A 23,790-nucleotide genomic window follows, 5' to 3' on the forward strand; every position below is an offset into this window, starting at 1 on the left:
AAAAAATGCTAGGAAGGGATTTACCTAAACGGAATTCTGAAAGGTTTCAGGGACCACTGCGGAAGTCCATGGGGGGCCACTAGTGGTCCAGTGACCACAGTCTGAGAACCATGGAGATTTGGTAAACGTGGATATTTCATACTTATTCTTATCAAGTCCGTTTATAACCAGCGTCCCTGAAGCACCTTTGCATGCCCAGCAGAACCAGAAGAACAGGTACTTGCCTTCGTGCAGCTGTTTCACAGGTAATCAAGGTATACGTATCATTCAGCACCTAAGGACCCAGAGCCCTGCAGCGCTTTAATCTACTTCATAAACACTACCTTCAGGGAAGCTCTTGGCCGCTTGTCTGTCTCCAGTGTCCCCGCGGGGAGACTTGACAGTGTCACCTTTGCTGCCTTCCAACATATTCGAAGTCCCCGCACGAGCCAAGAATGTGGTTTTTATTTTCTCTCCTTTTTATGACCCTAGCAATTAACTGAAGCACCTGTATGATTTAGTATTAGTTTAGATATCACGCAGAACGTTTGTGAAAGCCCAAATTCCTTCCAATGACACACATATACACACAAATATATATATATATATATATATATATATATATATAATATATTTTTTTAAATGGAACGTTTTATACAAAATATTTGTATGTATCAAGGTATGTGGTGCATTTCTGGGACAAAAAGCTGCACTGCATGAATCAAAAGGAAAAATGTAATTGAAAGCAATAGGACTTTTTCTTTGATACATCTGGGACAGTGTTTGGCTCTAAAATTGTACAGCATTTGCCTGGATACTAAGAACCCTGTAACTGCAATAATATAGGTTTGGGTGACATACTGTAGTAAAATCTAATTTTGCTGATTAATGGAGCTAACCTCCTTCTGCCAAAGGTTGGTTTTATGATTGGGCCTCTGTTTTCTATCAATTGTGTTATTTGTAGATTGTGAAACCTTTTACTGGAGCAATATCCATATGATCAGCAGTGTTATATACACCAGATTTGTTTGGTTGCATGTACGATTTTCTAAAGAGCTACAGTCCTTCCACTTAAAGCAGCAAAACATGTGAAATCTAATAGGTGTTTGTTAAAATAAATAAGTTCTGCAGTATTAGATAATACTTACTGCATTTTTTTTTTTAAGAAAACGAGAAAAGAAGAGAAAGCGCACACTTCCTGGTGCAGTAAAGTTTTTACTTTTAAAATGACACAAAAAGAAACACACTCACAAGCATCCATTAAAATTGGGCAAGGGTTGGTTGAGTTGCGGTCAGGTGCGCAGTGTCCTCCTTCCGTAGGGGTACTTTGCCTGCTGCCACAGCGCGCCCGCTGCTCCACGAAACCCTGGCAGTATCAGGAGTCTTCTTCCGTACCACGTGACCACTACTTGGTGCGTCACCACGTGACTCCTTCCTCTGTCAGCGTCGCCTCCAGCCGGCGAATCGGGGATGACCGAATCTCAGCACGGATCACTTAAGTGATGCGCTCCCTATCTTCTCCTCTACGTTGGCAACAGTCTGCACTCCTCACGCTCCTCCAACTCCAAACCTTGCTCACAAAGATAATACTTACTGCATTTTTGTTTAATAAATTACTATTACCGTATTCAACTCCTTCAAATACCTTTTTTTAATTAATTTTAAAGCATCCTCTGATTTCTATAGCAGGCTTTAGCCCACCTCCCACGCAGGGCAAGATCTTTGCAACATTTCCCTGTTTGGGATAATATGTTGCCAATGTCCCCAGCAGTTTGAGCTGCAAACTGTAACAATAGATAACATTACCTTACTAATATACGGATACATGGTAGCTGTTGAGTGACACTGACTGAAGCAGCCATTAGGTTAGTCACACAATCAGGATTTTGACAGATTTATAAACGGAGCACCAAACGATTGGCGGCTTAGGTAAGAATGCAGAATTACACACACACACACACACACACACACACACACACACACACACACACACACACACACACACACACACACACACACACACACACACACACACACACACACACACACACACACACACACGGTTTTGCTTCTGTAAAGGAGCAGTTCCTCCCAGATACCCCCTTATTTCATGTATCGGAAGCAGGGCGTCTCCAGCACTGAACCGCGCTGATTTCAGCTCCGGGGACCCCTTGCTTCTCGCAAATGCTAGCTTGGGACGGCTCTGCAGTACTTGTTATAGGTTTAAATCCGCCGTCACAGGGGCCAATAGGAAGCAGCAACAGATGACGTTGTGGCTTAGGGGATTTAAACGGCGGCTCCTTCCCCCGGTAAGTATTTCGGGAAGCAGGGGGTCCCTGGAGCTGAAATCAATGCGGTTTAGCTCTGGAGACCCCCTGCTTACTATAAATGGTAAAGGGGGGGGGGGGAGGGATTTCATGCAGCCGACCACAAAACAAGCTTTTGTGAATAATTTAAGAGTAAATGTTACCCTAAACAAGGAGTGGTCAACTCCAGTCCTCAAGGGCCACCAACAGGCCAGGTTCTTAGAAAATCCCTGCTTCAGCACAGGTGGCTCAATCAGTGGCTCCCTGCTTAAGCCACCTGTGCTGAAGCAGGGATATCCTGAAAAACTGACCTGTTGGTAGCCCTTAAGGGCTGGAGTTGACCACCCCGGACCTAAACAAACGTAACTGTGCTAATAGCACAGATCTGGATGCTTTAAGTGTTTGTTTTTAACATATGAATAACTAATTGCTTTTCTTAGGGGCATCTGCACGGGGGGGGGGGGGGTGTTTGCCAAGCAGCGGCGTGCTTCGAAAATCCGCCGCCCCTCGGCACTTACATGTGGCGGCCGCACTTCTCCATTCGAACCCTAGCGTCAAACGACTCCGCGGGCGTCACCAATGTGACGTCGCACGGCGCCGCCACGGTAACGCGACATTTGACATCGCGCCGTCACGTTGCCACGGTAACGCGACATCATGACGTCATTTTGACATTAGCGTGGCTTGGTCCTTTGCAGGGTATGTCCCTTTAACAGGGAGAAGTATATGGGACTGCCCTCCTCAAGACCGATGTCCTGATGTCTCACAGACCCAGTCACTAAATCAGATAGGACTCATGCAATCTCATTACTTAACAATGGGCCAGACCTCAGCTCGAGGTAAAGGGGCGAGCGCTGGGAATAAAATGTCAATAATGCAACAAAAGGACAAGGAAGTAGACTTCGAATAGATCATTGAGGAAGGATTGTCTGCTGTTTGGTTACACGCGAGTGACATGAAGACATACTGTACTTTCCTACTTACTTCTGCCGCCTCCAGTGTTGTGCCTGCCCCCATCCAAACGTAACTATGAAGGAAGTGCGTTTCTACGCTTCGCAAGGCTATTCCTGCATGAGGTTAGTCATCCCGGTGACCGTGCTCAGAGCTGCAATAACTAGTGTTTAAAGACAAGTCTATTTCACGTGGGGCTCCCCAAGGTCACAGCAGTCTGAAATACAGATACATGGACAGGGGGAAGCACAGACTACAATATTAGGCAGTCCCGCCCTCTAATAAATCAGTATCCTTGTTCTTGATGGAAGGGAGTCTGTGGTGTAATGTGGGTAAAAGAACTGCCCGGAATAAAGTAGCACAGGGGTGGTCAACACCAGTCCTCAAGGGCCACCAACAGGTCAGGTTTTAAGGATATCCCAGCTTCAGCACCGGTGGCTCAATCAGCGGCTCAGCCAAAGACTGACTGAGCCACCTGTATCCTGAAAACCTGACCTGTTGGCTCTTTAGGGCTGGAGTTGGCCACCCCTGCCCCAGTTTAAAGCACAGCATATACAGCCTGCATGTTTTAACCTCAGCCTGGGGCATATTGCAGCATTAAATCACACACCAGTGATGGGACTGGAGTGTCCCCAGGCTGTAGATCTTGTGAATGAACATACTTGTCCAGTCCAACCTTAAAGATAGGCTGCACCCTAAACGTACGCCTCTGGTTCTTCACTTCTTTTTTTTTTTTTTAGAAAAGCGTATTGAAGTAATCAAGATTTAAATGGCGTGTAACAGAAAATCCCCATGTGGCCACTTTGGTGATTTTATTTATGGTCAAGGTATCATAGACATAAATGTAATTTCATACGGCTTTCAGCTCACTGTAGATGACAGGTAGAGCATATGCAAATTATCTAGCAGTGTACATGCTTTTAAACGTGGGGATATATCACTGAAATGAAAATGTATATTTGATCAGCAACTTCCTGCTGTCACCAAATGGTCCTCGCCACAGGCAGAGCCATTAATGACACCACAGGATCACCAGCATGGCAACTAGAGCCACCGCCAAGCGGCGAGAGCCAGGACAACTGTTCTGAGGAAGGGTTCTGCCCGTCCCGGATGTTGTACGGGCTCAGCAGAAAGGCCCCCCATTCTGCTCAACAAACAGACCCCCCCCCCCCCCCGGGGTCATCCCCGTTCAATAACCAGGGGCCTAGGTCAAGTCTTGGGCCAGCTGAAGGCGTGCCTGGTGTCAGCACACAGAGGAAAACCGTGAAGTCAGTCACTTGAGATTATTTCGCTTATTTCATTGATATTGAGCCTTTCCTTGATATATTGAACACAAAGCGTTATTTCCTTACATGAACAGATTCAGATTAGAATTTTTTTGGGGGGGTTTCTGGTTTTTTAACGGGGGGGTTAACTTGCCTGTAAAGCTTACTTTTTGGCGTTGAGCAGCCATGTTCATAATACTTTTTTGGCTCCGTTATTAACGGTCTTGCAAAAAGGATCAATGTTGTGTTCTTACATTTTTAAAATATATATATTTCTGCAACCACACAAGGTAATGTGATGTTTCAATTCTTAGGAAGCTAAAACTGACACACCTGTTATGCGAATGTGCATGCTATTACTCAGAACCCTTCTCTGCAGCGTCAAGCGACAATGTTATCCCCTCACATCCTTCCAAAACACCTGCACTTAGGGTTTGCAGCCAGATCTCCAAGAGACACACACCGTTCGGTCAAGGGTCCAGTGATGAGCAGTGACTGGTCTAAATATTTAGTATTGAATTTTACCTTCTTCCTGGAAGAAGCATCTTGTATGACGTGAAACGCATGTTGGGTCACGTGACCGACGTCATCGAGTCAGTCTGGCCAGTCTGGGGATGTCTGATCGTCAAGTGCTTTCCGTAAATATACGCGGTCCACGAGGAACACCGCTGTTCTTACCAAAGATGGCATAATCAGTTTAATATTTAAGGAACTAGCACTGCAATATGGGTTTTTATAGGTACTACTTCAAACCTTCTCTACAGCTCTGTCTTTCTCCGCGCCTACTTCCTATCATTGTAGGGCTCACACACTAGTGATAGACAGTATAGTAAGCTTAACTGGAGACAATTAGGATATATCTGTGACTGCACCAGCATCAGACCCGATACTGTAGTTATCCAACTGCTATTTTGTTACAAAACCAGTTTATGTATATAAATGTATATAATGTAACCAGTTTAATGTATATAGCGATAGGTCTTATTGCCTTATCTCCAGCCATAGTGTCACTGCCACTCATCACAACACTTCTCCCCTATGATTTTATTAGGGGGCAGTGTGTGATGTTATATAGTGTGAAACACATTCATTACTTGTGAACCTTCTACTAGATTTAGCCCGGACTTTCCTCTCCCAAGAAAAGATTTGACACGGTTTTAATTTATATGTTAAATAATTCGTTTAAATTATTCACACCAACCGCTACCTTGCATTTTACATGTGTTTATAATAAAATTGTCGTTTTAACTTTAACAAAAACAACCAACAAAGCGCTACCAATAGTGATGTATTTGTGCATTTAATTTTATAGTTTGAATAATGATCCCAAACTACAGTAGGTGCAGCCTATATCTCACTGTCTTTCCAAACCGTGCAAAAACAGCATACAAAGGACAAGGTACCGCCGCTAACTACTGGGAATTGTGAAAATTAGGTGTACATTGAGATCCCCCAGAAACCAGATCTTACCAGATCCAGAATCCCCGAGGAAGGCGAACTACGTCAAAATGCGTTGGAAGTGCCAGGAAGTGTCACTCGGAGGACACCATCCTAGGAGCGACGTCACTAGCAAATCTTACCAGCCAATCAGCAGCTTTCCTGAGTCCCCTGCATGTCTGCGATTACAACACGAAACAGCAGCGGATAGTCGGGTGGGGCATGCGCGTGGTCCGGAGCTGGAACGCAACTAGGACATTCCCGAGGGGGTGCGAGTGTGCCCAAAATCACTCACAGCTTTGACTAACCAAGGAAAGTGTGTTTCCTTTTCCGGCATGTTTTTTTACCATCGGAAAACATTATTATACTATGTAGAGTTTATCTATCTTTCTATGAGACGATCCATCTCAAAGGACACCATCAAGAAGCCGGGTTGCAGTTTCCCCAATTCAAGGGATAATTGATAGTAACAACTGGTTTCTGGGGGATCCCAATCTACAGTACACCATATATGTATTCACAATTTTCACAATTATTGCCCACTAGTTTGCGCCGGTACCTTCTTCTTTGTATGCAGTTTTAACTTTATCAATATCTCATGGTTTAGATTGCAACATAGAGTCTCCTTTTCTCCCCTCTCTGTTGTTATACACGTAGATCTCTGTTTGCACCGTACCTACTACTAACAAGATTACTACTGGCTGAGCGGCAGTCCCCTTCGTTTTCCAAATGAATCTTAAAGAACCCTGAATGAACCATAAAATTGCACTGTGCATTCATTACTGTAATGAGTAGGAACGATAAGAATAACAATGTGTGTCTTAATAGGATTGAAAGCCAGAGAATTATCAAAGGCGAAGCCTGTGGCGCACCGAATGTCCATGCACCCAAGCATCACATAGGTCAAATAGTATCATCTATGGAGACGAGTGGGTTAGCAGAAAGCCTGTGTTTTATCTGTCGAGGTCTGTAGAAGAAGGGACCCAGAGCACCCGCTGTTTGCTTATTCTTTGTGTGTCTCGTCTTTACGCTGGGATCCATTTGTTGTCACTGTTGTACAGAAATGACTGTTTCCCTGGTATTTCGGGATGATATGCACCTGCAATAAGCAAGAATCCTCAATAAGAAAACAAATACATTTTTTTTAATAGTGATGTACTTTGGTTGTAGATGCATTGTTTTTTTGTTACTTGTTTTAAAAATGTAGTAAACATCCAAAACAAGCAAGATGTATTCAATAGGTATTTTTAAAGCAGAACTTCACTCACACGACATACAATGTACAGATACATCATCTGACATTATACCTTTCAATGGACACTCTTCATAGATATCATTACAGTTTACAAAGTTTTTAAAACCTCTAAGGTCTCTTTTTCGTGTGGATACGAGTGGGACTGCGGACCTCCGGGTGGATTAAACAGAGGAGAGACCTGTGAGGTTTCAAAAGTTCAGCAGCTTCCCATTTCACCAAGCACAGGGCTTCTCAACGCCAGTCCTCAAGACCCCCAAACAGGTCCGGTTTTCAGGATATCCCTGCTTCAGCACAGGTGGCTCAATCAGTCCCTGCTTCAGCACAGGTGGCTCAATCAGTCCCTGCATCAGCACAGGTAGCTCAATCAGTGCAGCGCACAGCATCCAGAGACAAATGTATGACCAAGAAATTCAAGGTAATCATGAATTTCCCCGGAAAATTAAAGCAGCCAAATCTTTGTTGAAAGCACAGTTAGATTTCTTTAGGTTTGTCAGTCCCTGCTTCAGCACAGGTGGCTCAATCAGAGGCTCAGTCTTTGAGTGAGCCTCTAATAGAGCCACCTGTGCTGAAGCAGGGATATCCTGAAAACCACACCTGTGGGATCTTGAGGACTGGAATTTTGAGAACCCCCCGATTTAGCATGCTGGTTCACTGAAAGATATCACAGCCTGCAAAAGATCTACGGCTGGGATTCATCAAGCCGCGGTGCGGGGGAGTTGTAACCGTATCCGGCGAGTAATTGTCGTTGACAAATGGCAGTTACAACCGGATTACGGTTTGATAAATTCCAGCCTGCAGCATGTACAGTACTCTGTGATAGTGTGCGCAGAGGTTGCAAAGAGCAGTGCTATTTATACAGTACAACAGAGGTCCGCAACTACAGTCCTCAAGAGCCCCCCAACCTGTCAGGTATTCCGGATATCCCAGCTTCATCACAGGTGGCTCGATCAGTCGAAAACAGAGCATCCTATTGAGCCACCTGTGCTGAAGCAGGGAAATCCTAAAAACCTGATCTGTTGGACTGGAGTTGAGAACCCCTGCAGTACAAATGTAATTTTGTTCAAATGGTCTTTAACTTCTGCTTTAGAACTCCCCCTCTGCTCACAATATAGAACTGCTACAGCAGTGTGTCCCCAGGATTCTGAACAAGAGAAGCGTGTACTTTACACAACAGCGCCTTTAAAAAGGGAAGGGCTACTAAAATGGTGCATGGTCTGCATGCTAAGGGAAGACAAAAGGAGCTCAATATGAACAGCTTGGATGGAGAGGTATGATATAGACTTTCAATCAAGGGTTTCAACAAGGTGCAGGAGGGAAGCAAATCTCAGAGAAAGGGAAGTGCTAGAACAAGAGGTCACGCTCCGACGCTGGAGGACGGGAGGCTCCGGGGAATGGTACTTACTTCCAAACAATCCAACACTGCGAGTGGTTAGAGGAGGAGGTATAGGGAGCGGTTCTAGGAGCAGTTAGGGGAGGAGTTACAGTGCTAGGAGCAGATTGGGGATGAGTTATACTTAGGGAAGGGTTCTAGGAGCAGTTAGGGGAGGAGTTACAGTGCTAGGAGCAGATTGGGGATGAGTTATACTTAGGGAAGGGTTCTAGGAGCAGTTAGGGGAGGAGTTACAGGACGTGGTTCTAGGAGCCGGTTGGGGATGCGTATGGGGTGCTGAATACATATTTACACCTCGGGAGTCATTTTGCAATGAGGTGGAGCACTGGGCACTTTTTTGAGAGATTTCCATTTACTGTACACTGCACAGAAGAAAATACTCTCTCAAAAAGGTGCAGAAAAGGATTAATATGTGGTCAAGTTTATTTCAGTAGAGCAATCCCAATGTAGCCTGTTTCTCAAAGTCTCCCATAACCAGTGTTAAAAAATAGCATCACATTTATCAAAGGTAAAATCCAACCAAGAACTAGATTGGCCATCACTTGAGTCTAGGTTGAAAAGTAAAATGTTCCTGTTTTGCCTTCAAATACTTTCTGGGCAAGCTACCTGGCTATCTGTACAAGCTCCTCACCCCAACCACATACAGCACTTACCACTTAAGACCAAGGTCCCGCTGGAGGCTGCTACATGCGCACCTGGCAGCGTGGCCAAAATGGGGTGGGTGGGGCCATGATGGCTTTTATGTTAAATAAAAGGAGTAAATAAAGTCCCCCATCGCTCGCTCTCCCCCCCCCCGCAAATGCTACACGAGGGGTCGTGCATCAAAGAGATCACCGGGCAAAGATGCTGAAGAGGAGGATTCAAAGTACACGGTGAGGGGCAGGGTAGGAGCAGTAGCAAACCGCCTCTCTGATAGGCTCCCCGGCACACCATGTGACGCATCGCCGCACGGGAACACAATCCTGTTGTAGCCCCTGCTGGCTGACGCGTCACAGTGCGCAGTGAGCGAAGCGTCACTGAGGACAGCTAGGGAGGAGGTAAGGGGCTGGTGAGAGGTGTGAGCGCCGTCGGCTAAATTGGGGACCTAGCCTTAGATCTGACTCCAAAAGACTGTTCATGGTCCCAAGGTTCAACAAAGTATCCGGCCGCTCCTCCTTCTCTTACCGTGCACCCCAAAACTGGAACAACCTACCGGAGACTCTCACTTCCGCCACCAGTCTAAGTTCTTTCGAAACTAAAGCTGTCTCACATTTTAACCTTGTCTGTAACTGCTACATACGTCCAAAACATATATTATCTCTATCTGTGCATGAAATGTGTTTAAATATAATGTATAATCTCTGTTCATTTAACGTAATCATGAATAAGTCATTATAACTCTGTGCCCAGGACATATGTGAAAACGAGAGGTAACTCTCAATGTATTACTTCCTGGTAACACATTTTTATAAATAAAGAAATGTATCCTCCTTAATACCATTTAACAGGACTTCCTCTCCTTGGTAAATCTACTCCTCTCTTAGCCTCCGCCTTCGATGAATAGACTCCAACAGAGTTACTGCTATCATTCGAATCTCTATACATACAGTACAAGGTGTAGGTGGACTTATATAGTGTCCTTTTATCAACGTCTCCGGTTGAAAAACTATGGCAAAATAATCCCGCAGATTTGTCAAAGAAAATAAGTCCCATTAAAAGCAGTGGGAACTATAGTGTCGTTTTGCCCTGGTTTTGAAGCCAGGAAACTTGAATAAGTACACCCCGAAATGCTTGTATTGTGCAAGCCGTCAGCAGTAAAACCTTTTTTTTTGAGAGAGAGAGAGAGAGAGATATCAACACACCATAGTACATGTCGTGCCTAAGTAGCATTCTTTCGAAGAGTGACAGATGTTTTCTGGAAGGTAGTATCTTAAATTGACATCTTCATGCCTTCAGCCTTTAGGGCTATTGTTGGCTCTATCACTGTGGAATGTAAAACTGAGTATTTCCTCCCTAGACACAGGTAGGCTGATCAAGTCTTTGTTGTTACATTTATATACATTGTTTGACGTGGCTTAAAACAGTAATAAAAAAAAAGGGGGAGTTACATTTATTGATCATTGCAAAACTTAATCTGGAGGAAAGGAGATTTCACCAGCAACAAAGGAAAGGGTTCTTTACAGTAAGGGCAGTTACAATGTGGAATTCCTTACCCATGGAGACTGTGATGGCAGATACAATAGATTTGTTCCAAAAAAGGTTGGACATCTTTTTAGAAAGGAAAGGTATACAGGGATATACCAAATAAGTAAACATGGGAAGGATGTTGATCCAGGGATTAATCTGATTGCCAATTCTTGGAGTCAGGAAGGAATTTATTTTGTTTGCCTTCCTCTGGATCAATATACTGGAAGCACAAATATAGGATAAAGTATGTGTCATCTAAATTTAGCATAGGTTGAACTTGATGGACGTCTATCTTTTTTCAACCACAGTAACTATGTAATATCCATATGGACTTTGGGCCATATTTATTAAGCACAAGACACCTTCTGGTGCTGGAAGATACCTTACAGCCCATTCAGTTGAATGAGCCGTAAGGTATCTAATCGTACTGGTAGCACTACTTAGTAAATATGGGCCTGTATGATGGAAAGATTTAAGCAATGTGAAGGGGGGAGGCAGGGAAAGAGGATTTCTAAAATAAATCAATTTTACAAGTATTTTAAAGCTGAAATGCCCCCCAAATAGTGTTTTTTCTGGCTGCGGGGTCACCCAATCAGAAGCTGCAATGTAATTTCCCGATGATGTCACAGCTTTCTATTGGCCGTCAGAGTGAGGCTGACACCAATGTCCATATTGTGCCTTCTGGACAAGAATTCCTGTGAGCAATTAAAATAAATAAATGAACTCTCTCCGGAACCTGGATTACCGGTCTGCGTGAGACAGTGACACTCAGCGGCAGAGTTACATGCATACAAGCGGCCCTATTCCATATGTTTTGAAGCCACTTCTCAATGCTGAAGAGTTCAGCTCTATTCAAATGAATGGAGCTACAATGTTCTCCAGCACAGGGAAGTGGATTCACAGCATTTTGAACAGTAGCCTAGGAGAGCGCACCACTCGCGTGCAACCTCATAGCACTGCAGTGTGTATAGAACCAGGTCTCCAATAACATCCAAATCAGGAAGCTCCTAATACTGTAGGTAGTTGGATAGAGGACATTGGAAACATCTGCAAATGAATCCCTGCCCCTTGTAATTACAGACACTGGAGGGCTTCCGTTTATATAGAAATGTCTACGAGGGGATATGCTAGAACTACTCAGAACTATTTCCAAGGTCGGTACAAGGACTTTTCATCCCATGGACAGCACACATGACAAAGGGTTATCCCTTGAGACTCAAGGAAAGTGCAATTCACCGGCAGCAACGGCAAGAGTTATTATTTACAGTAAGGGCAGTGACAAAGTGCGGTTTATTACCCATGGAGGCTGTGAATTTTTTTTTAAAAAGGTTACACATTTTCTTTAGATTGGAAAAGACATACAGGGTCATTACTGTGGTCAGGAAGGACCCCCTCCCCTCCCACCACCACCTTACGAGACACATTCGACAATTATATCACTAGGGTTTTGGTTGCTTCCTCTGGATCAACAGAACTATATACTGTATACGGGATGGATTATCTCGCTCAATAACATTTCTATGGACAGACTTCTTTTGTATGTACCTATGCATAGAGCTGTTAAATCAATACAGTATTAGAAGCTACTACTGCGTTTCCATAACAAAGAACAGGATGAAGTGAAACGGAGCTCAGGAGATAACGGCGGTCACTGGTTCACAGAAAGTGACAGCACGGAAAACATTGTCACTGGTAGGAGGGACAGAAGAGCTAGAAATGAACAAAACTTAACCAAAGAATACTTGTGCCATCATCCTACAAATATTTACAGCATTTTTTTTTCATTTTCATTATTATAGCTGAAAACGGAGTTTTAGTGATAATATATATATTTGTATGTAGCGCCGACAGAGTACAGGACTGTACATACAATGTCGCAGGGATACAGCAAGTCCCTGCCCCAATAAGCTTACAATGTCATTTTGGCACAGGAAGATAAGGGGACCTGCCCAAGGTCACATGGAGAGCTAAAACTGGGGCCCGAACAGGGTTCAACCTCCTCAAAAGCAGCGACGGTGCCACTGAGCAATTCTGTGAGAAGTGGCAGTGAACCCATAGAGAAACTGCAATGACATTAGCAGGAGCAGAGACATCGCAGGACACTCACAGCCTCTTCAGGAGCTAGATTTTAAAAAGTCTGCAAGCTAGAATATGCTGAATAAAAAAATCTAATGTATATCCTGACGAATTGAAGCATGCTTTTCACAATGTGCCAAAATAAATGCACATTATATGGTTTACTAATCATATTAGAATGATGTTCCTTACCACTTGCTACCAATGTATAGAGCCAGACACCCCTACCTACTGTGTAACCGGTCTAAAGACTTTGAGGGCGCTATATAAAGGTAATTTGGAGCAGAGAACGTGTGTTCAGATGCCTTGTACCATACACCTACATTGTACATCTGATGTAGATGGTTAGAAGCAGGAAGTTTTGCCACTTTAAGCTTGGCAGATGTTTTGGTGCAGATTAAAATGTAGACAACGTGACTGGCATAGGTGAAGGATATGATACGGCTCATTATAATATGTGGATCGTGTAACTCCTCGCTAACGTTCCTTTCTGACACTCCCCCAAATCACAAGATAATGCATGTGGGGCAAAAAGTGCTCGATACATTGGCCCTTGTTCTGCAAATTGCAAAGAGTGACAATCCGGCACTATCTCGTGGAAAATCAATGGGGCTTTATGTGCGATAGCGCCGGATCGTCGTACTTCACAGAATAAGGACCACCGACGCACAAAAGTGCAAGATGAAAATGACAATGTTTGCATTACTTTGCTCTGAAATGGCCTTGCTACATAGCACCCCTTTGGATGGTTGTCAATTTCTCCTACACAAAGTACTAGTGGCTATATGTTCTCATCGCTTCTTTGTGATGGTTTAAGAAAGCACTGGTTTGCTGTACTTACCTGGGCCAGGCAATTCCACTCCTGAAACATCGCCTGTCCAACGGCTTGTGTTGGACACAAATGGAGCGCTAGAGATGTAATGCTTGGGAGGTCCTTTGTAGTCCACAATTTCATATTGCCCAGGCCCTGGCATAGCAGGTGCTTGGGGAACCGGCACAGCTGGGGCAGAGATGCAGAGGTAATGCTTCCGCCTACAAGAAGACAAGAATTCACATTTACAGGTACACTTGTGATTTAAATTAGCCAAAGGCCCTCTTATGCCGTTCAACATATTTTGTACACACTGCTAAAAACATTGAATGTGACAGCAGACAGGAACCATGTGGTCCCCCTAATATCCATTTGACCTGTTTTAAAAGCTTAGGCCCAAATTGATCCTCTGCTCTTTCATATTTAGGTTATCCTTATGTCTACCACAAGCATTTTTTTTATTCCCATTCTGTAGTAGGCTCTACAATCTCTGTTGGGAGGTTGTCCCATGAAGCCACCACCCTTTCGATGAAGAAGTACCTCCTTACATTTCCAATGAGCCGCCCACCCTTCAGCTCCAGAGCACTTCTCTCGCTGTGACATATGCTTCCCTCCTGCACCTTGCAGAAACCCTTTATGTGAAAGATTTAATCATATCCCCCTCTCCCTTCTTTCCTCCAAGTGCTACGGTCCTTTGGTATTTCCTGGTAGGTTTTATACCATTTTGGTAGCCCTTCTAATCTCTCGTTTATGTCCTTTTGGAGATCTGGTCCCCAGAACAGAACACATAGTCTAGTTGAGGTCTCACCAATGATCTATAACAGGGGTGCACAAACTTTCCCCCCTGCGCCGACTCCCCCCCCCACCCCCACTGCTCGACTTGGCATAAAATGACGCCGCGGGGGTCATGTGATGTCACGTTGCCGTGGTAACGTGAGGTCCTATGACCCTGCGGCGTCATTTGACGCCACGTCGCTGGTGCCAAGGTGAGTTGCAGAGGCCTCGTGCGGTCCCCCGGCTCTTAATTTAAATGCCTTGAGGAAGAGTGTGGGATCTCTGTAACCGCCGCGCCCCCCCTGGAAAATCTCGCGCCCCCCAGTTTATGCACCTCGGATCTATAAAGTGACATCACCACCTCTGTCTCTTTCTGCTACTAACACATCTATGCACCTTATTCCTCCTGATTACATCCTTATGTTGACCATATCCACCAATTTTCCCTTTGGAAAAAAAGAGTACAGTAAAACCATTTTAAAGGGGCACTGATTGCCATTACTGGAGTCAGGAGGAACCCCCCTTGTGAGACATTATTGGAACATGCATCACTGTTGATTTGCTTTTATTTGTTTCAATAGAACCACAAACATAGGAGGAGTATCTCACCTAGGCACCAACATTAGATTGTACCATGAACTAAATTATGCTAAGCTTCAGCACATATCCCCTCCATGGGAAAGGGAGTCACGTTGTGCTATAGTTTAGCCCTCGTTAGTAAATATGGGCTAAAGCCTGCAAAAAAAATATCTATGTACAGTGTCGGTGCTACACAAGAAAAAAATATTATTAGAAATAATAAAATTCTACTGCATGGTATGTTCACATATTTCACCCCCCCTGGCTTTTCTTCTTCTTTCGTGGCTTTTCCTGTCCCCTTCTGCATTAGATAAATCCTTAGGGCACCTTACTTACGTGAGGGGTGGGAGACCGACGAGGAATTCCAGAGAAGAGGTGTGGCCGGCCGGGAAAACATTTGAAGGCGCGGGAGTGGAGAGAAGGTTTCAGAAGAAGAAGTTGAATAAAGGATCATGGGCAGGGCCAGATAGGGGCACAGACAAAAGAGAAGAACTAAAAGCATTTGCCTAGGGTGATAAATAGTTAGGGGCAGCAGCCAAGGCTTTGTAAAGCACGCAAGGGCCCCTGGCAACAGAGAAATTAATTTGCTGCTCCTCTCTATTTGCACCATTCTCCTTCCTTGTCTTTGTTTAAAGGGCCGGTCGCACACAGCGGGTCAACCCCCCCTCCCCCCCCCAAATACAACTTACAGTGTGATTGGCAAATCACTCGTAACCCAGCTGCAAAGGGTAGTTGCCACCCGTGTGGGTAATTCCTATTTTTCCTATAAACATTTTTAACCCCTTATTTCTGTGTCAGTGTTGTAATGTACCCCAACACCCCAAAGATCATTGTTTTCAGAAAAACAAGTAGTCTTGAATGTGCTGTAATGTCTCTCGTCTTCTGCCGGCAAAGGTGACTTATGGCAGTAGACTGATTGGAGAGAGCATTGTGTGTACCGGGCAAGTGTTCTCTTGTACAGGGGACAAATGAGTTATATCTCAGGAAACAGGGGTCACTGGGAGGACAGAGGGTTGGCCCCGACGGTCCTTGGGGTCAGGTAAAATAAAAACAAAAAATAGCCCCCCCCCAAAAAAGAATGAGTAACACGGATGTCTGCTATAACTACTGTAGATCAACGCTGTCAGTATGGGTTGGGGCAGGGAACATTTATAAAAAGCAAAAAGTTAACATTTAACAGGGAAAATCCAGTGTCTCCATTACAGGTATCTGTGCGTATTATTTCAAAATGTCCTAAATATCTGTGGGCAACTTTAACCAGTTCCCAATCTACATTTGTCAGACATTAAATTTGTATTGTCGAGATGTCAGAGAGATTTGCTTCGTTCTCATTATATTGTCTTAGTTTAAATGACAGCATTACATGGTTTCAACACGTAACCTTTAACCGAGAGAGCGCACAGAGCTTTTAATTTTTCTAAAAACAAATATAGCAAAAGATAACGATCCGAGGAAAACCATGATCATTAGATTTAATATCCCAATCTATATTTACTGGTACAATATTTTATAAATATGTAACCCCCCCCCCCCTTTGGGATTACTAGAGCCTTTGGGGCTTAACTGCGAGAGCTCACACAGTAACGGGGAAAGTTTCTGGAAGGCAGATCTCAGGAGGAGTTGAAGAGGTGGGATCTCACTGTGAATAGTTATTTAAGCTCCTATGTATAGGATAGGTTCAGTATCCCCTTTATTGTTTTTAGTTAGGGAAAGTACCCTATTTATATAGAGTCCCACCAAGATGGTCTTGCATTACTCCCAAAATATGCGAAAGAGTATGCCCCGATGAACCTCCCCAAGCAGCAGCCCTTACACATAGTTGGACCAGCCCCACCGGAGGGTCCGTTGTTGGCTCTCACCCAGAAGAGCACGTAGTGGTAGGACTCACTGATATAAGGAGGGTGATCCACGAAGGAGTAGTATTAGGCCCACCAGGGGTCCCGAGGATATGGAGCGCTACCTCCGCTGTACTGCAGAGGGACTCTATAAAGTAGCCTAGTAGATATAAAGTCTCAGCACCTTCCTAGTGGGCCGAGATGGGGGCAGCTAGGGAAGCGGCGCAATCAGCATGAGCCAAGAACAATCCATTGGAAATACAAGATGTCCTCTGTATATTAATGTGAGAGAGTGTCTACACGATAATAAAGCTGCTGTTTGAATGACTAAAGTTCCTGGTGCCCATCATTCTTTACCAACGCCCAGTCTGCATGAAGCCTGCACCCTGAACAAGGAAATGCCTGCGGAGCAGCCCTAACACCCACACTGATGTAATCTCCCTAAGAGCCGGGCATGCAGGGTTACAAGATAAAATCACTGGCTGTCTACTCCAGTGAGAGAAACATTTTTGTTTACGTTATGGAGGTTTTGTAAGGTGAGAGATTAACGTTTTACATAAAACCTATATACAGCATGGTTTGAAGCTGTAACAAAGTGGAAGGGGTCTGTTCACTAAACGTTGTTATTAGTCTTTGAATAGACCACCCAATCTCTAATTAATTATAGTATATGTATGGCGGAGTAGGTAACCTTCAACAGCTAACCTGTATTAAAATAATAATAATACCAATACTAATAATACACACATACACATACACACACACAATGACTTACTGGAAGCCCATCTTTTTTCCTAGCTCAGGAGGTTCGTATGGACTGTAGCTGGCAGGTCCTGGGATAGATGATCTCACGTTCAATGAGTCCCGATATGTTTTGGACTTAAAGCACGAAACTAGGAACTTGGGAGATTCTTTCACGAGCGAATCATTCACTCTGTAATGACCTAAAACAACATTTATTAAAGGTTGGTGATCTGTTTTAAAAGGTATCGCCACAAGGAGCTCACATTCAAATTAGGTTATATTGTGGGGGGGTATGCCTTCTTACAGGTCTTCACAATCCGGTAACATGGTCACATGCTGTGGTCAAAACGCCAAAGCACTTTGTGTGGAAGAAGGCTATGTATAAAGCATCACTAGAACACTTAGGAATGGCAATTTAGTGAGTCTTTGTGCGCCAATGTTAAAACCAATTTGTGTGTGTTGTGCGGAGTGTGCGTTATCTTTCACAAAGAAAGAAATGCTGCTAGTGATTGTAGTTACAGCGTAGATTGAATGTTGTCTGTGGCGCACATATGTATGTTATATGCAACATTAAACTACAAGCATGCACCAGTTTTTTGCGCCTAAATATGGCAAAATTGTTCGTCAAGTTTGATGGACATAGATGCAAACATGTATTGGTGCATCCATATGTCTGAGCACAGTCACTCTGATACTTCATCAGTCGCCTTTTATATGCGCATCAATACAATCCCCACAAAGATAAGTAATTAGCTAAGTTGCCGATCGATCTGTTCTCCTGTGATCGATTAGAAAATATTCGGCTCAGGGGGTTCACTAAACGGCTGTCGGTGCAGCAGAAGAGGACCAAAGATGCACATTTCTGTGGGGAAGATCATGTGACCAGGCAGTCAATAGATACAATTGGTGCACTGCTAGAGAGAGGGCAGGGCTCAAAAAGGGGTGTGCCAGAGCCTGTTTCAGAAGAGGAAGGGGATGTGATTTTGTAATAGGTTGCTATAGAAACAAAAAATGATTGTTACAGTATAATACATTAAAAATGTTATTCAGAGTTGTTTTTAAAAAAATGCTACAAGTAATTTTTCATAGTACAGAACTGATTTATTAAAAAAACTTGTGTAGGATATTGCTTGGTCTGCAGCTTTAAACGGTGCATTTGATTAATAGCAAGATATTAAATAAAAAAATATGTATCTTCGTTATTCATTTACATATACCTACTAAATATTTGATTAAGACCTGCGACCTTTATGTACATATATTTAAGCATGACGCACGCCATACAAATACCAATAAAGCCTGCGCCAAATGCAAGAACACGGATAAGGACGCACCAACACACGGTGCTAATGATCACAGGTAAACACATTATTATTATTTATTATAAATTATTTATTATTGATTAATTTGTTTTAACGCCATGCACTTTCAATCTGTTTTAAAAATAAGTCTTTAAAAATAGCCCCGTGGAACGTATGAATGCAGAGAAAAGTGGGTTCAGACACATGGCACCATGTTCCGGCGCACAGTTGCATCAAATGTAGAATCTTCCATCTGGTGCCGACACTTAGGCCTGGGACCCGCTGCGCCCGGCGGCGCGGGCGGCCGCACGAGCGTTCCCCACCAGCAGGGGAATCCTCCCGAGCCGGTCCCGGTCTCCCCTGGCGGCACAGCTCACTACACGCTGTGACGTGTCAGCCGCTAGGGGATACAAGAGAATTGTAATCCCAAGCGTCGACGCGTCACGTGGTGTGGCTGTGAGCCAATGAGGAGGGGAGGCTTCGGGAGGAGGGGAGGCTTCGGGGAGCAGGGGAGCGGGGAGGAGAGTGTGGAGGGAAAGCAGCGTGACTGCCTGTCTGTGTGTGTGTGTATGTGTGTGTCTGAGTGCCTATCTGTGTGTGTGTATGTGTGTGTATGTGTGTGCCTGAGTGCGTGAGTGCCTGCCTGTGTGTGTGTGTGCATGAGTGCCTGTCTGTGTGTGCCCGAGTGTCAGCGTGTGAGTAGGGCAGCCCGCAGCAGCTCCCTCCTGCAGCCCGAGCCCGTGGAGGGGGGGGGGGTAGCGGGTCCCTCCGCTTAAACCACGCCCCCCTCCGCTTAAACCACGCCCCTCCCTCCCACTCCAGCCCCCGCTCCCTACAGACCACATATCGCGGTCTGTGTCTGTCAGCGCCCCGCCTGTCTGCAGTGCGGGCGCGCTGACTGAGGGAGCGGGGCCTTAGCCTTAGAAGCCACAAAGCTTTGCCGCTGATAACATCTTTGTATGCAGATTGAAGGGGGAATAAGTGACACAGAGAGGTGCAGACTTTGCTTCATCTCATTACAATCTGTTTGCTATATAACGCCTTCCGAACTCCTGCTGCTAACACTCTCCAGATCACAAGCTTTGCACACCGGGCGACACTTGGGGCAAAGACCCTGATAAGTTGACGGAGACGCAAAATGACATTTAGCGCAATGTTAATCTAGGGCAGGATTGCACCTGCAATATGGAATTTAATATGTATTTGATTCAATCTGATTAGAGCCTTTGCAGATACAAGTTGGTTTGTATTAACCAATACCGGGTCTTCAAAGGGCAATTCCACATACCTGTCCAAATAAGAACCTTTATTAAATAATTTAACAATCTAATTTGCTTCTAACTCAGTCACAAGCAAAAACAATGGACTGCTCTTGCTTTTTTTAGGAAATGTATTACAATTTCAATTTCTTAGAGGTCCCCGAATGTGGAAGTGTTTGTCATTCTAGCGTTTTCTTTATCCTTATGTCACCCTGTCCTCATCAGAAAGCCAAACGCTTGCTGTGGTAACAAAGGAGGGGATGGGTGGTATGATACTGTACCTTTTATTGGGACAACAAGTAGTGTAGTTGAAAAGTTACAAGCTTTCTAACCTCTCGGGTTCCTTCATCGGGTAACCCACCAATTTTTGTAAATTCTTGTTGCAAACACCGCTCCCATGTCTCAGCCAACAACACTCACTTTAAAGAACAATTTCAAAATACTTACGGGTACTAGATTATTGGGGTAATAAAAGGCATCAGTGATGTAGACCTTAAACACGTCCCTGCCATGATCAGCCTGGTCCTAGGAGGGATTGCCCATTTAACTAGAACATACCACGTGTCATCACCTAGAAAACTTACACGGAGAAGGTCCTTTCAGGGGATTTAACTTCAAAAGTTCTCTCTTCGTTTTCGAGACAAAGGCAGCACGAGCAGACACAACAGTGTTGGGATGACAATAAGTTATAGACGCCTAGGAGAACGACAAAAACAAAAAAAAGAAACACGGAAAATTAAATTCTGTTGAATAACCTGAAAAAGACGCCAGCAAAATCAACAGTACCATTAAAGGCAAGCTACTTTAATAGGTTAAATGTAGGTGACAGACACCAGTGAAAATGTGTTATTGTTACTTTATTAAAACCACGCAGTGTAATTATGAAAAAGCGAGTCCCCTTTTCCTTATACTCACATCGTACTGATTTGGGGCAGGTGTCTTGTTTTTGGCATCTTCCACTCTCATGGCGAGGGGCCGGTGAAACATGCTGGAGTTGCTATTGCTGAAATCCTTCCTGGAATACAATACATCTTGAACGTGGTATGTATTAGCAGCCGGGGAGCGTGGTATCTTTCCGCAGGAACTCCGGGATGCCTGCGAGTGGTAAGAATAAGTCACTGGATAAAGAGAAATGTCACCAACATACTCGCATTGTAGTCACTAAGCTTGAATTCAGATGCCCCTGTAAAAAGTCTAAAATCTCAAACTCATCACTTCATGGGATATCAGGCTCTGAGAAGATGGTGGCTTTTTAAACTTGCGTTGTCATCCGTATTCTCCCTGCAGTTTAATTCATGAACCAGAGCTACAGGCGTATACATATTGCTATCTGCACAGACATTGCAATGGCTCGAACGAAGACTGTACACATATAGACACAAATCTCATTTAATTTCTCCTGTTGATAACACAACGTATACACACATACTATAAAAGATATGTAACTTTTAGGGAGCTATATAAACCAATTCATCTTTATTAAAAAAGAAGAATCATATGCTGAAGTGTATCATGTCTCGTTTCATACCTTTGATGCAAGTCCCCCAGTCCCTTTCTTTGATAATGAGACACTGTCTGCAGGTGTGTGGTCAATGTCGTATGATCCAGGGCCTGGGTTTTCATTCTAATAACAAACATGAAAAAAGGACGTATAAAACCGCTGTGATTTGGTAGACATATTTAAAGCTGCAGTTCAGGCAATATCCTGCATGCACAGAAAACGGGGGAGTAAGGGAGTGATCAAACTAAACCATACTAAATGTGTAGATAATATTGATAATGAAAGGTAGGTGCAGCTGTGAACTGAAGTGAATCAAAGAAAGTGAGGGGTACAGTGGTTAGTACACCAAAAGAAATTCACTTGAATGCACACTACCCAAAATTTAAAATTTAACCTTTATTAATCAATCCTTAAAACATATATTACCAATTTATAAATGTGATAACGTATAAAAATGAATTAAATGAATAAATAACTAGTGCAACTAGGCAGTCTCTGATATTTAAATGTATATTCTCAATGCTGGAAGATGGGAGACTGCAAGAGTGCAAACAGCCAGAGTGAGCAGAAAAGCTCACTACTTCATAGATCCACCTAATAGATAATAAACATCATGAGGGTTATTGGCATAAACTCTTAGACAGGACCTTAACTAATGCAGTGAGTCCCGCCTGGCCACTACCCTAATTTTTATATAGATGGCTAATCTAATGAATGGCTGACTAGTACTGTATTAAAACAACCCCATGAAGGGGGCTGACATCATCAAACACGCGTCCAACGCGCGTTTCCCTCCTACTACGGAGCTTCCTCAGGGACAAAATTTTGTCCCTGAGGAAGCTCCGTAGTAGGAGGGAAACGCGCGTTGGACGCGTGTTTGATGATGTCAGCCCCCTTCATGGGGTTGTTTTAATACAGTACTAGTCAGCCATTCATTAGATTAGCCATCTATATAAAAATTAGGGTAGTGGCCAGGCGGGACTCACTGCATTAGTTAAGGTCCTGTCTAAGAGTTTATGCCAATAACCCTCATGATGTTTATTATCTATTAGGTGGATCTATGAAGTAGTGAGCTTTTCTGCTCACTCTGGCTGTTTGCACTCTTGCAGTCTCCCATCTTCCAGCATTGAGAATATACATTTAAATATCAGAGACTGCCTAGTTGCACTAGTTATTTATTCATTTAATTCATTTTTATACGTTATCACATTTATAAATTGGTAATATATGTTTTAAGGATTGATTAATAAAGGTTAAATTTTAAATTTTGGGTAGTGTGCATTCAAGTGAATTTCTTTTGGTGTACTAACCACTGTACCCCTCAATATCCTGCATGTGTGTTTTTTTTTAATAAATCAGTTCTGTAGTAAGAAAAAATACTTTTAGCATTTTCTGTTTTAAAAAAAACAACTTTGAAAGACCAATTTTCTTGTATTCTATTTTAACAAGCATGCTTGTTCCTATAGCAACGATTTACATTCCCCATATTTAAAGATGTCGCCAAACTTTGCCGATCAATAGACGGAGAACGAATTGACCGGCAGCTATGCAGTTCTTTAGGTAATTAGAGATTGCCCACATGAAACTATTGAAGTAAAAAAAAAAAAAAAAATTAAAAAAAAAAAGACTGAACTGCAGCTTTAAGGCAGTTAGGTGTTAGATTTGCAACTCACATTATATAGAGAGCTTACTGCTCCGGCTGAATGATAATGAGCCGTAGGGAACCAGTAGTGTAATGGTCATCTTCTACATTGCAACACTAACAGGACAACTGGGTGTGAAAAAGACACCAGTAACCTTGGAAATGGGATTGCAAAGGTACCCAATTAAAGGCTTTATAATAATGGGTAATAGGTATACTGTTACAGTATTACCTGGCAATATATTAACTTTTAGGGGGGCCCGTATGACATTCAGTGAAAGTAAAGTGCGTTTGGTTTATCAAAAGATTCTTTTACGAAATAAGGTTTCATCCGGTATGCTGTACGGTGTGTCCCAAACCAGTTTGTACAGTACCTAGAAAGGCACTTAACTGATTTCCTGTAGTACATCTTGTTAAAAGGTGCAATACTGCCCAAAAATAACTTTGCACGAAATACATTGGGGTCTACGTACTAATGCCATTTTGCAGCAAAGTTGACACACAGAGCGTCATTTTTAC

The 23,790-nt window shown here is 43.6% G+C and overlaps 1 protein-coding gene and 1 long non-coding RNA gene across 4 annotated transcripts in view; one reads left to right on the forward strand and one right to left on the reverse strand.

The window, feature by feature from the left end:
- LOC142496411 (uncharacterized) overlaps nt 1–23,790 on the forward strand; it is a 510,055-nt gene that overhangs the window by 379,803 nt on the left and 106,462 nt on the right. The window lies entirely within an intron of this gene.
- The window catches only part of STPG1 (sperm tail PG-rich repeat containing 1), a 49,779-nt gene continuing 30,419 nt past the window's right edge, over nt 4,431–23,790 (reverse strand). The window contains exons 2-7 of one of the 3 annotated variants that reach the window (XM_075603718.1): nt 21,657–21,752; nt 21,044–21,223; nt 20,713–20,824; nt 17,600–17,768; nt 13,667–13,857; nt 4,431–7,037 (exon numbers count right to left, since the gene is read on the reverse strand). In XM_075603718.1, coding sequence (XP_075459833.1) covers nt 6,964–7,037; nt 13,667–13,857; nt 17,600–17,768; nt 20,713–20,824; nt 21,044–21,223; nt 21,657–21,752 — 822 coding nt within the window. In that variant the 3' untranslated portion in view covers nt 4,431–6,963. The remainder of the gene's footprint in view (nt 7,038–13,666; nt 13,858–17,599; nt 17,769–20,712; nt 20,825–21,043; nt 21,224–21,656; nt 21,753–23,790) is intronic. The other 2 variants (XM_075603717.1, XM_075603716.1) reach the window with 2 other exon arrangements.

This window comes from Ascaphus truei, chromosome 6 (assembly GCF_040206685.1).
Source record: "Ascaphus truei isolate aAscTru1 chromosome 6, aAscTru1.hap1, whole genome shotgun sequence".
Lineage (NCBI taxonomy): Eukaryota > Metazoa > Chordata > Amphibia > Anura > Ascaphidae > Ascaphus > Ascaphus truei.